We start from the raw sequence: 13918 nt of genomic DNA on the forward strand, positions 1-13918 counted from the left end.
TGTTCAAAATAAGGGTTTGTGTGGCTGGATTCAGCTGGTTAGCCTGTGTATAAATACAGATAACACTCGGTGGGTGTCTACTCCCTTTGTAGTCTTTCCCAGGATGGGGCTGTGGTTGAAATGCCAAGCACTGGGGCTATTCTGCCCTTGTGATTCTGACCACGCACCTCAAATACCGTTTGTTTTTAGTGCTGTCTGAACCTTTGGCATAGAGTTCCCAAAGACATTTCAGGAGCCCGGAGGGAATTATCAATTCCATGTTCTCAGAGCTTGAGGCATGGGTCTGTGTCCCTACGAATTTCACACTATTTTTACATTAGTGCCTCAAACGCAACAGTTACGGATAATAATGCCAAGTAAACATGTTGTTCTTAAATTTACCTTTAAATTTAATTGTGCTTTCAGAGAAACTTGATACAGTTCAGGACATCAAGCCGAAGTAATGCGATAATCACATGGGGATGAGACACTGTTCCAGAATCGCTGAGAATTGCACCCATGCACACGTGTGTCCATGCACATGCACACAGTGGTGGCATGAATGATACCTCCTGTGTGAGCACCCGCCTCGAATTAGCAAGACCTATGTCTTTCTACCATTAAAACTTCTTATATTTGAGGTAGCGACACTTTAATTAGGCAAGTTGTATTCTTTTATCAAAGTATTTGTTTCCAGATCAGTTGATGTGAAATATTAATTTATTGAGTTTTTCTTTTCTTTACGTATATTCACTTTGTTTGGCTAGACTGTGACACCTTTGGAATGGAATTTTTAAAAGGCAGCTGTGCAAATTTGATAGGTAATCGCTAACAAAAGAATGGTTTTGATTAGTCCCATAATGAACCATTATCGTTAGCTTCTTTCAACAGGCTTACAAATACAAATATGCCCATACATATTACATGTGTACTAAATGTGTGTACATTTTAATTTTAATGCTAATTCATATTTTTATACAGACTCAATACATGTTACTATTTAAAGTTGATTAAGTACAAGAGGGTTGAAATGCAGCCAATAAAACAAGATTAGAAAGAGATTAGAAACAAATTTTAATTAGAAAATCACCACCTCAAATCCTTTTAGGAAGTAGGCAGACATAAATAATAAAGAGAACCATTTAGAGACTTCTTGACAAGCAGCCCTGGGCTGGAATTCTGGAGGGTTGCATTCTTGCATTCTCGTCACACCTCTAACGCTGGCTTTTTCTAGTGACCTTTAGTAATGGTTTGCTAGATCTTTCAGAAGCTGGGAACATCCTAGGTGATCAATAAGTGCCTCTGAATCTCATTAATCCCAGGAGAAAGAATCTCAGGTCTCTGTTTTCCTTACAGAACAATTTCTGAGTCCATTTGGACCTCAAAATGGCCTGGGACCAATTTGAAAAAGACCAACTCTCCTGGCTCTGATCTTTGGAGACTTCAGATATTCTGGATCAAGGCTAGATTCTATGGACTTGTAAAAAGACTGGAAATATTTTCTCTTTTTAGCGTACAAACCTTAATGTTAAAGATATTAAAAAATGTTACATCATCTATACCTTGTCATAAACTTCTCTGCAAGTTACCATTAAACTGTTTGTTGTTGTTGTTGTTGTTGTTGTTGTTGTTTTTTACCCCTTGAGCTTCAGTGGAAGTGTCCCAGAAGAGATGAGACTTGCTCTGGTTTTTGTCACCAGGTAAGCATCTCCTCGAGGGTCACTCTGCCTGCATTCGCCTCCGGGAACCTACCCTTGTCCTTCAGGACTTCCGCTTGCTTTGTTTGGAAAGGTCCTTTGCGACCGATGCCTGCTGCCCCATCACCCTATGAAGATGATCAGCATCAGCTGATTAAACACACCAGTACTTGGCGAGCGCTCTGTTTCTCTGTATTTCTTGGAGTTGTTTTCCACGGCCGCTGTACCAAATTACCGCAAGTCCGTGGTTGAAAACGACACGAACTTGTTTTCACATTTCTGTAGGTTTAGCAATCCAACACAAGTTCCGTTGGGCTAAAATTAAGGTGTTGACAGGTGTTCCATTCCGGAGGGTCGAGGGGAAATCCATTTCCTTGCCTTTTGGAGCTTCTAAAGGCTGCCCACGTTCCTTGGCTCATGGCTCCCGCCGTCGGTCGTCAAAGCCAGCAATGCTGCATCCGTCTGAAAAGGACATGTGAAGCCGAATTCTGTGCATTCAGAAATGGTGGAGGCTCTTTGTAAAGTTAGCAATCTATGGGGAACCCCTGACCCTCGTGGTGGACTGCTTTTAAAGGGGGGGGGCGGCATGTATGTTTAGAAACAATAGCCCTTTCACCAACAGCTCCCCAAGACCTGGTGGACAGACACGGTTCACAGACTCAGAAGGGAGAGAAGTAGGCCCATCAGGCACCAAGCCTGCTACCACCTACGTGCTGGGCCTGACAGAGTATTTCTTCTCCACTGAGCTGCCTTTAAAGAAGAGACACTTGTTTTTGGGATCCCAGTCAGGGGCTTTCTATGGGAACGCCTATTGCTGTCGGTTCAGTTCTGCCTCTTCAACTCCCCACCCTGTTTTGAATCATTATGAAATAGCACTCTTATTCCTCAAAAGTACAATACAATGTAAGTGGAAAGAAATCTTTGAAAGTGCATTTGCATTTGTATTTGTAACATGTGTAATAAGGCACCTGTATTAGAACCTTACCAAATGATCCTGTTCGGGCCTAAATTTCATCCTTGGCCTCGCTCTAAAGGAAAGGCTTCCTATGAAAATTGACAAACAGATGCTAGGGGGCCTGAGGAACCTGCTTAAGAGAATAGACTGTTTTGAAATACTTGAGTAACACCAATTTGGAAAAAAAAATTATGCCAATTAAGAGGCTTTTATTTTGTAAAGCAGATGCAATCAGCTATTTTTCAGTATATTGTTAGTAGAGTTTTGCACCTTATCCACTTGGGAATAATTGCAATGAGTTTGCTTGAAGATATTCTATATTTTCACCTTGTTAGCTCGAATTACTGAGATTTTGCCGTATTTAGTCATTTTTAGGGGGAATGTTTTCGGTGAAGTTTTCTTTTTTTGCTTACACTGTAGACTGTTCTTCTGAGTGGAGAATGGCTGCTGAGTGTGCCAAAAAGTACAAAAGACTTCAGCAGGAAGACACTATTTACGATCATTTGAAATTCTCCATCCCTAGAAAATTCTCAAATTAGGCTTATGAAGGCAATCCGATTTAGTTAACTGCTAACTGGAGAAAGCAAAAGCTTATTGGCGGGACTGGCATTTGGACTTCTCTTGTCCTGGGTTCCCACCTCCCCTTAGCAGCAACACGCCTCCCGTGGCCCATGTAACACTCCTCACGGGGCCCTTCTACCAGGCGTGGCACCCAAACAGTGCTCTCGTGAGGCCCTGTCAGCCTTAGTGGCAATTAGTGACGGTTCTTGCTGGTCCCTCCACATAAAAGGTGCCAAATCTAAGATCAGATGTGATTATGATGGTTCACATGCCTTTGCTTTCTCACACACGATAAGGACCCTAATGTCTTAGACGTTTTCTATACGGCAGTGAAGTTAGTAGGAAAAGTGAGTGCTTTCATCAACTGAGGGCTTCTGTGAGGTGATTTCAGGTTGAGTAGGGGATGGACGTGGAACTGGGGATGTGTGTCTCTGGGTTTGTAGGTCTCTTTTTTTTTCTCTGACCCCTCAGGACTCTTGTTCCTGTTTGTGTACTTATAATCAGCATTCCTTGGCTTCCGAAATCACTGGTGTCATTTCAGCTTTTTTGGTTCAGCAGAAACTTCACCATTGCTTAAAGTTTTTTTTTCTCTTTGCAGTTAGAACTGTTTCACAAAGCCGTATGGTGCCACCAAGCCTCCAGGAAGAATGCAGAGATTTCATAATGTAAAAGGAATCACTCACTCAAGAAAGCCCTGGTAAAGCTAATGTAATGAGCTGAGGATTTCTCTAGAGATCTGCTGCCTATTTGATGACAACAGGACACGTTGTTTTAAACAAGGAGGTTTAAAACCTCCAGTGGAGGTACGTTATTAAGTTACAGGATTTTTACTTCTCTCTACATTGCTCAATCAACAGTGGCTGTGGCTAGGTTTTTTTGTTTTTGTTTTTTGTTTTTTTTCAGTGCAGTGAAACCTGCTTCCAAAGCATCCTCCCAGGCCAGGCCTTCTGCTTTAGGTCCCTGTGGAGAGGTTCCAAGGTTTAAAGCAATTCTCAAACTTATTCAGGAAGCAGAACTATTGGAAATCACAGTTTGTTTTTTTTTTTCCAAGCGTGATGAAAAAATACTGGCTTCCTGAGCCCAAAATAACCAATCAGAAAAGTCAGTATAAGTCAAACAGAATCTTTGAATAAACTCTGAGATCTATAGTGTTGGTAGCAGCAGCAAAATTTAAGAAAAATTTAGAATATAAAAGATGATCACTGATAAATTTCTATTCATTGTTTTAGAAAAACTTCTCTGGTTGCCTAGGAAAAGACTGCCATTTTTCAGTTTTATTGGTGGAATACCCAGGCTGACTTTCGGAAACATCCGTGTTCCAGTGGGGCGTAATTTCACAGTTACTGGTATAAAACTGTATCAGCCGCGCAGTGCTCTAGAAAGAGTTGATAATAGCATGTGATTATGACCTTGAACACGGTATTCAGAGTTTACTCTAACAGCTGGCTGACAGTTGAGGCACAAGGAAATCTAATGCTACATTCGTTATGTGTGATTTCATTCATGGCTTATGGGAGAAGGGATTGGCATCTAGACCCGAGACACTCTCTCCAGGGTCACTGCACGGTCGGTGAGGAGCTGGCATGTCACCGTGTGCTGCCAGCACGCTTATCCCATGCTTAGAGAACGGCATCGCTGCTCACTGAAACGGGAGAGATGGTCACTAAGGCTGTGTCGCTTAAGAAGGAATATATACCGAACCAGAGGGGAAAGGGCTACTTATTTAGAGAAGTTCACCATCAAATCACTGGACAGGAGAAACAATTCATGGGGAAAGTCAACACTTAACTACAATCAAAAGGGAGCCCATTGTAATTTGCTGATTTCTCTAGGCACTCTCAGTGTGGTGTTGAGCAAAACTCCCTCAAACATCTTCTACTGGATAGGCAGCCACGATTGCGAAAAATTCCTCTTTTTGTTGCTGTTGTCAACACCTCTTTCCACGGTTTTCTGAATTATATTTAAGCCTGATACAGTGTATCTGATGTTAGCACTCACCCAATTTAGCATTAATTTCTCTGGATGGAAATATGAGCCATATGTTTATGTTAGTAATAGCAGCACTACGCATTTGATCATTTCTGAGCTGACTGATTTTTTTTTTTTTTTCATCTCAAAGAGGCAGTTCTGGGAGTTTGTATTCATTTTTGAAGCATCAGCCGCTTTCAGTACAGAGGCCACACGAGTTTCCTAATCTTATTTTTTTTTAAAGATTTTATTTATTTATTTGACAGAGAGAGACACAGCGAGAGAGGGAACACAAGCAGGGGGAGTGGGAGAGGGAGAAGCAGGCTCCCCGCAGAGCAGGGAGCACGATGTGGGACTCGATCCCAGGACCCTGGGATCATGACCTGAGCCGAAGGCAGACGCTTAACGACTGAGCCACCCAGGAGCCCCTACTAATCTTATTTTATTTAATTTCTCGACTGGTCTGACTCTGATTAGAGGTTCAAATAAAATTATGATTCTTCTATGCCTTGATTATGTTAAAGCATTTCTGTCTCTCTCCTGAAACAGCAGAAACTGCATGAAAATTAATTGTTACAAAGTTGTAGCAGAAAAACTAGTATTCTTTGAGGTAGCCACTTTGAGGTGGCTCTATTACTAGATTTCCAGATGGCTGAGATTTTTTTTTTTAATATACTCAACCTCACTTCATAAAAACATTTTCACAAGGGTACAGAAATCCAACCAGGAAGCGCCTCTTTCCAAGCACGCTCGTATGCACATAAACAGCTTCGATTTGGGGAGCCAGCAGGGGGCGTGTAAAACAAAATGAGTAAAAAAAAAAAAAAAAAAAGGTTGCACATAGAGTGATTTTAATCCATTCCATTTTTAAATACCACAATAAATTTAATTTTCACAATAAATTAAATAGCCATATTCAGTTTACAAAATAGAATTACTTAGTGTGAAACCAGTATTTACAACAATATACATTATGTACATGACATTTCTCTCTGTTGACACAGAACACGGAAGTAAAAGGACTTTAAACTTTCCAATGTGTGATTGACATGCTACAAGTACCATGGTCTATACGAGAAAACAATAGTGCAAAATCACCACAGGAACTTTGGGACAATGTCAATTTTATGAGATACGACATTCTTTCGAATAATAAGAAAATAGTATTTTCTGTTTCCACGGCACCAATTCAGGAGCTGAATTAAAGAGCCAGCTTTCCCTTAGAAAAGAATGCATAACTGAATCCTCTACTTCCTGAAGCTTCACAGCCATTGGTACGTTTTCACACATCATCTTTTGGCTTAACTCTATGAAAATGGCGGGCGACAAATTCTGACTCAAAGGAAGACTAAACTCTTTGAGAATAGCTGAAGTCACTTTCCCCCAATACCACCACCTTTTCTTTTTGTAAATATCTTAAAAGATGCAACTACTCGGACAGTGAATTATTTTTTTGTAACTTTTCAATAGAAAAAGAATTGATCTTATATTTGGTCACACAGTGTGTATGTACAAGTATACATGGAAAAATGACTTGGATAGTTGTGTCTAAGAAAAGTGCATATTTTAATCTAGAGGAGACATTGTGTGTCTCCAGCCACAACACATAGTGTTATATGACTTATTATTTTAGGGCCAGTTCAATGTCCTCCCAGTGATCTGGTAAAATTTTTGATTGAAAGGGTGAAAAAATTTGCGCAATTTGGTAATGACAGAGGGGTCCACCTCTGGATGAATGCGCCCCTTGCTGCCCGCCAGGCACTTATTAAAGATAATGTTAAATCGCAAGCAGTAAAACCCTCTGGTAGCATTGAAATATAAATTGTACTGACTTATCCTAGGGGGAAGATTTAGGAACTTCTCCACGAGCTGAAGTTCTGGCAGAGGTTCCGTGATGAGGCGATCTCCATCGACAATGTGAAACTGCTCAATCGGAAAGTATTTTAACCACCTTTCCAGATGTTTGGTGTAGATGCTGGTTCTTACTGCCTTGTACTTTGTGTTCACTTCGCAGGTATTAGGATCTATTGCCAGCTTCTCAAACTTGTAGTAAGTTTTATTCTTCCTCTCCTTCCCCTCTAGCACCTGAGTGTAATCAGAAATAGCTCTTGTGGTTGGCTCCCTGACAATGATCAACAACTTGATGGATGAGTTCATCTTGTAAATCCTTTCCGGAACCTCCTCCGTGATAAAATATGCCGGGCTCTTTTCAATTGTGATTTGCTGTGGGTAGGAAAAAGGCATCTTTTTCCTGTACCACTCAATGCCTTTGGCATAATTCTCATCATTGTCAAAAAAGTGGATTTCTTGAGAGGCTTTGACCACAGCTGGATGGAGGTTCAGCATCTCAAGCAGGGCCCTGGTGCCCCCTTTCCTCACCCCAATGATAATGGCCTTGGGGAGCTGCTGGACCAGGTCATGAAGGCGAACCTGATCCTTGGAAGCGTTGCCTTTCCGGAACTCGTGCAGCAGGCCACGTTTAAACTGCAGGGCACGGAGAGGGAACTCAGCCTGGCCGCGGGCTCCGAATCGGCCTTCGATGGGGCAAATGGGCTGTAGCCTGAAAGCAACAGAAAGTGGCTTTTAGAAGCTCCTGGCGACTAACTTGTCATTTTTCTGCTTCCCTAGTTGGAGTAAGACTTTAGATGCATAAATAAAACCTCTGGTTCCCAGCCTGCTGCAATCCCTAATGAACATGTTTGGGAAATTTTATTTTAAGCAACCCTGTATTTAATGGAGCACACATAATTGATGGGATTATTTTTATTAGGGCTCCTTAAAATTTTTATTCGCCAAGCACTTAATTGACTACAGCGTGCACTTATGTTCGCAATACAGGACAGACAAGTGACACCAGCCGTACTAATAGCCTTTTAACAGCTCACCAGTTAACATCATTTAGAAAACTCGAAAGGCAGAAGATGACCATTTTCAGCTGGGAGGCCGAAGCCTGTCTAGGAGGCCACGTCTTTTGGGTTTCGTGGGGTAGTATTTTCTTGCAGCTCAGTAGCACTCACGTGGCACTTAGAACTCTCTAAGATCTAATTTGAGTAGAGGTCCTAGTCTCTGCCCATGGCTAGTTGTATCAACAACCTGCAAAAATCCAATCTTGGCACTTGCTGAGCTTTTCGTTCTATCAGAAGTTCTGCCATTGGCCTTGGGGACAGCTAGGCGAATACTATATTTCTTCTGCCTCTCTCTCTCTCTCTCTTTCTTTCTGTCTGAAGAGGTCGAGATTATGTTTTTACTTTGCTGAATGTAGGAACAAATCCAGCGCCATCGGCAAATGCTGTCTATCACCTCCCACGCCTGGGAGCAGAAATCAACCAGACCTTGGCAGAGCCAGAAGCTTTGGGTTCTCACTGCCAAGCCCATGGATATCAGGGACTCAAGTGCAGGAAGGAAGACGTGCAACGGATGGAGCCAGAAAGGAGGATTTCCACTTCAGCATTGCCCTAAATAACCACCACCACTGCTTTTTTTCAGAGAGAAAGGCGTGGTAATAATCATAATGATATCAGACTAGAGTTACTGCTTGATTTGGCACGACCAATGTCTATGGGTGGCATATGGAGTTTCCTTTTGGGTTAACAGTCTGGAACCTAACTGAAATTTATTCTAACTTCCCTAAGTTTATCTGAAAAGGCATTTTAGCCTTCTTGCTAAAGGGTATAAGACTAGTCAAAATGGCTGTTAAGCCAATCCTCCAACTGAAGCTTCTAGCTATCCTAATTATTTGGTGTCTATGTTCCCCCCTCTGTGGCAATGAGGCTGTCTCTTGCCTTTCCCAAGAGACCCTATTGTACCATTCTCATCTTCTGTAATGTTTATAATTAAAGGAAGAGGGAAACTTTGTCATGCCACGGCATTCTACAGAACTGAGGGAAAAGAGTTTGCCTGTCTGTTTAAACGTCTATCATAATGCTTATGGAAAACTATACTCATATATTATTTGTCTGTGGTGTTTTTGTTTTTTATGATTTTAGAAGCAACTCATGCTCATTGTGGAAAACATGAAAATACGGAATAGTATAAAAATAATGGGGTTCACATTTAATGTCTTAGGGAAACATGAATTTTGTTTTTATAAATTTGTTAACAAGATTAATATGCTAGAGCTCTATGTGGAAGATATAAAAGCAGCAACACATACATAGTCAAAGATATTTTTAATTGTGACATTGATGGGGATAGCACAAATTCATCTTTTAGCTCTTCTTGGGTTCTGGTTGAGAATTAGGCCCTAATTCCCTACAGCATCCGTGGAATGTAACGGATGGACTTCTCTCCAATGCATCCAGAACATTCCTTTTCTGTAAGGACTTAATTCTCTTGCAGAACTCTGGTCAAGAGAGCCTGAAACAGACCATCTCTGTCCTGTTAGAGCAGGAAAGAATTTCCCTACTTCTAGAGAGGGCTGTTCCTTCTTTCCTTCCTTCCTCTTTCTATCTTCCACCTTGGCAGCTCATACCCTGCAGAACAACTGCTTTTTTGACTTCCTAACTCATGATAGGAGAAAATATATTATTTCTATTTCCCGAAGAGTAGATGCTGAGCATGGGCCTCAGACATGGGAAAAAACATGGAATCTTAGGACTGGAAGGGACAGTTCAGCCCCCCACCCAGAGAGCAGGGTCTTCAGTTACTAAAGGATAGACCTAAGTAAGTATGTGTCAATTTCAGACATAATTTTGTTCAAACTCTCAAATTAGAGGTTTTGGGAAAGCCGAAAAGCTGTCCCATTAGAGACCAGACACCAAGTTGAAAATGAAAAGAATCACTGACTAAATAACTACTATGTTAATGATCACTGGATCAACCACTCAATAAAAATGAAATGATTGGAAGCTAACTGAAGGTATTGGGAAGAACTTGACATAAAAGTTCCATCAGGGACAGGACAATGGTGCCCACCTCAAGGCTATTCATTAATAACTAAGTACCACTTTAGGGAACTACTTGAAGTCAGTGACAAGCTCTGGCTTATACCATTTCCCATAGTTAGCAACCAGTGAGTGGGAAGTTCACTTAGGAATTTTTGAATTGAAAAGCATCAGAGGGGTTCACTTTACTAGTCAAAACTAACACTGGCTGAAGGAAAATAAAAACCACTGCAATATTATTTATTAAATAACCTAGTGATAAAACCTATAGATTAGAAAAGGAAAATTGTAAGGAAGATATTTTAAGTGTGGCTGCATTTTCATGGAAAACGGGAAGTGAATTCATAGAGAACATATTTCTATCTTTCCAGTGCAAGAATTGATTTTTAAAGGGCAAAGAAGGGAGCTTCTCATTTCAGAAATTAACTTCTTGTCTTTTCCAATCATACCAAATGTGGGAAAGTCCAGAGGTACTCAATGTGAAGCCAGCTGATATTTGGGGGGACTTCTGCAAGTCTAGTTAGTACCTCTCAACGGTTTGCTTATTTAGAGCCAAGTGCTAGTTCTGTAAATTTCCTCTCCCTGGATTTTTCCATTGTTTTCTGGGCAATTACTCTGAGTGACAGCCTCCTCATCTGGTCCTTTCAGCTCCTGGAAAAGAGACCTAATTTACATGGTTAAAACTCCCCAAGCCTGCAGCCATCTTTCTAAGGCAATGGATTCCAACTTGATGAGCTCCTTTCCAGGCTCATACATAATTTTAACTCTCACAGTAGCACATTCATTGCTCACTCATAAATTTCAAAATGAAGATAAATAGATACAGCATCACTATTTTGCGATGGCTAGAGGTCGACAACCAGATGCACACAGACCACACTGAGCTCTAGTAAAGGACATTTTTAACGTACATGGCTTTATCCCTTCTCTGAAAACAAATGTCAACGCACACAGAATACAAATGGATCTTGATGAACACCTTGGTTTGAGCAACTTGGAGCTCTTTCTTTTAAAGGCTCAATAAATCAAAACCAATACTGCAGAAAAGCATGTTTCTTGGGAATTTTGAGAGAGGAAAACAAATGGATAGGTTTAGGATTATGTCCTAAGGAAGTTTAAATCAAGAGACACTTGAAGTCACACAGGCATAAGTATGTGTTGAATTACCTACCTATCCAAGCTCCCAACTCTGGCGACTAGATACAGCAGACTCCCAACCGCAAGGCTTCCCAGCACCAGGAGCTTCTGTCTCAGCCACGCCTGCTGTTTGAATAGCATGGCCCTCCATCAACCTTCAGGACTTCTGCAGCCTGAGAGACAGGGAGAGAAGGGGACTCATCAGCAGGCGTCTCCAATAGGCTCTGTGGTTTGTCACAAAGCCACGGAGGGAGAGGACAGGCGATTAAGTGATACTTCATGGAGAAAAGATCCCATACTGACCTTGACAATGTTCAGGGTGTAAGAGGTATTTACCCAAACTTGCCTTCCTTTTCCTGGCCCACGTTATAAGATCAAATACTAAACTAGGGGGAAGCTACTAACTAGACAGAACCTGCTGGGCAATTGTCAAAGTGAACTAATGCATATATTATAACATATATATACCCTGTGTGTGTACATACATATATTTGTTGTTATCGTTAGTCATTCAAAGAACACTGATAAAATGAGCAGCCGAGTAACCTGAGGTTTGCCAGTAGGGCAAACAATAAACTGAAGGTTCTGCTCCAGAATAACCAGACAAATGTAGAAATTCCTGTTCAGTAAGTGATCATTTGGGGCATAGCAATGACATATTTTACTTGCATGTTTTTTTGTTTTGTTTTGTTCTAATTGTGAAGGGGGTGAGATCAAAAGCTAGTTCTTTATTCCCCGAAGTCATCAGTGGTAACTATCAGGACCTCAGATATTGGAGGCCAGTGGCTCCAAGTAACCTGATGTTGCCCTTCGCCTCCTCTGCCCGGTCCTGGACTGGACTGACTGATTTTTGGACACATGCTCAGACTAGATTCCCCTGCTGTGTGACCCCCTTCTGGCTCTCAATGAATTCACGCAGATTTGGTGATATGGGTCTCATTCTTCTGTCATGACAGAAGCTTACCGGGAAGCCTTGTGCTCTTATTCTTGAAATAAGGCTGGTTGAGGAGTGTAAGGCTTTATGAGTGCTATTATTAAATTTGGGGGGAAAATGCAAGCTTTCAATTCAGCCTTTCTTATTAAAAGTAAATCCAATCTCCCTTTCAAGATAAGATGGTTTGTTTCTTATTGAAACTCAAAATAGTAACCCGAGAAGAGGGACTCCAGCAGTGGGCCATGGGTAGAAATTGTTTTCTTGCAATGGTATTTCCATGTTTGCTATGTGGAAAGGGATATACCAGGACTGATTGACTGGTCTATTCATTTGCTCAGCAAGAGATTACTGAGCACCAAGAACATTTCCAGCTATTCTATTAGGTTTATGGGGGATTCCGAAAAAGATCCTGAAAGAGTTTTAGCCCTTGGAAAACTAATAAGGGGAGAAGTAACTGCAAAACAACCAGAGAATGCAACCTAATGATAATGTATAAATAAATGTTGACGGAAAAAATGAAGAAACGGTCGGGGATGTGAGCTCCATGGGAATGATTTGTGGAATGTAGTACATGACCTGGGGAGGAGGGTTTAGGAAGAAATCCCAAAGGAGAGGAGGTTAGAGCAGTATTTATCCAACACACAGTCAACAAATATTTACGGAACATGCCTTATGTGCTAGATTCTCTACCAGGTGCTAAAGAGACAGTGGCCAACTGAGAGTCTGTGGTCTAGTGGAGAAGACAGATATTAAACCAGTAAACATAGGATTCACATACACTTACAAATTGTAATACCAAAGGAAAATTACAGGATACAGTGAGAAAGAATAACGGGAGGAAGCTATTCAGTCTTGCCTGGAGGAGTGACACTTGGTCTGACAGCTGAGGATGAGAAGCAAGGAGGACTGGACTAGGGCAGAGTGGGTTTCAGGCAGAGGAGACCTCATGCACAAAAATACCGAGGGGGAAGAAGGCTTGGCTAGTTTGAGAAGCGAAGGAAGGCTGGCGTGGCTGGACACAGGAATTGAGGGGGAGAGAGGAAAGGCTAGGAGCCAAAGCAGAGAGGAGGCAATAGGAAATGGGTCTTTGCAGGCACTGGGTGAGCCTGTGCGTCTGACTGAGACATCTTGCATTGTGTGTAGGTAAAATGGGGAAAGAAAAAAAAGAGGTATTTCAGGAAATTCTCAGAAAACCCTATGAAATTTTTTCCTTTATGAACAGGTAAAGCGAAGCTCAGGCAATTTTCTCCAACTTGCCTGTGATTACACGACTGGCAGAGGTAAAGTGAAGGCAAAGGCAGTAACTTGTGTCGTGTGATTCAGGGCTGCCCCGAAAGAGTCAATTTTGTGTGTCTCAAGGTTAATGTCTAATGTCGAAGTCCACAGTTGGAGCCACAGGCCTTTAGCACGGGGCTCTGATCCCTGTTGAAATGCAAATACTGCAGCAATAGGGTGGAGAAAAGAAAGCTGTGTTCAAGTCCCCTAATCACAGGCGCCTCTTAGTAGCTCTGTGATCTTTGGTGTGGCTGCCCAGATTCTCAGGGCCTCTCTTTCTCTATCTATAAAATGGGGACAGTCTCTGACCTCCCTACTCCGTAGGCCCACAGCGAGAATGAAGTAAGGTTTCTACTAGGAGCATCACTCGACACAGATTTATTGATATGATGCTAACATAAGGGATTATATGTCATCTTTTGTTAATGTGAACGAATTCCATGTGTATTCACAGAGTGAGAGAGCAAGAGCTATTATGTAGTTGAAGAGGGCCAGCTACAAATGGGACAGATGAGAAGAGTCAAGGTAG

At 41.6% G+C, this 13918-nt stretch overlaps 1 protein-coding gene across 6 annotated transcripts in view; it reads right to left on the minus strand.

The window, feature by feature from the left end:
* Nucleotides 1–434: 434 nt before the first annotated feature.
* HS3ST5 (heparan sulfate-glucosamine 3-sulfotransferase 5) overlaps nt 435–13918 on the minus strand; it is a 264957-nt gene continuing 251473 nt past the window's right edge. For 5 of the 6 annotated variants that reach the window (XM_073893805.1, XM_073893807.1, XM_073893803.1 and 2 more), the window contains 2 exons: nt 11215–11353; nt 5995–7720 (listed from right to left, as the gene is read on the minus strand). In XM_073893805.1, the coding sequence (XP_073749906.1) occupies nt 6790–7720; nt 11215–11321 (1038 nt within the window). In that variant the 5' untranslated portion in view covers nt 11322–11353 and the 3' untranslated portion in view covers nt 5995–6789. Of the gene's footprint in view, nt 2139–5994; nt 7721–11214; nt 11354–13918 lie in introns of those variants that run through there. The other variant, XM_025860618.2, reaches the window with a different exon arrangement.

The sequence above is a fragment of the Callorhinus ursinus genome, unplaced genomic scaffold, assembly GCF_003265705.2.
Source record: "Callorhinus ursinus isolate GAN/ISIS: 27379988/994484 unplaced genomic scaffold, GSC_fseal_2.0 scaffold6, whole genome shotgun sequence".
Taxonomy (NCBI): Eukaryota; Metazoa; Chordata; class Mammalia; order Carnivora; family Otariidae; genus Callorhinus; species Callorhinus ursinus.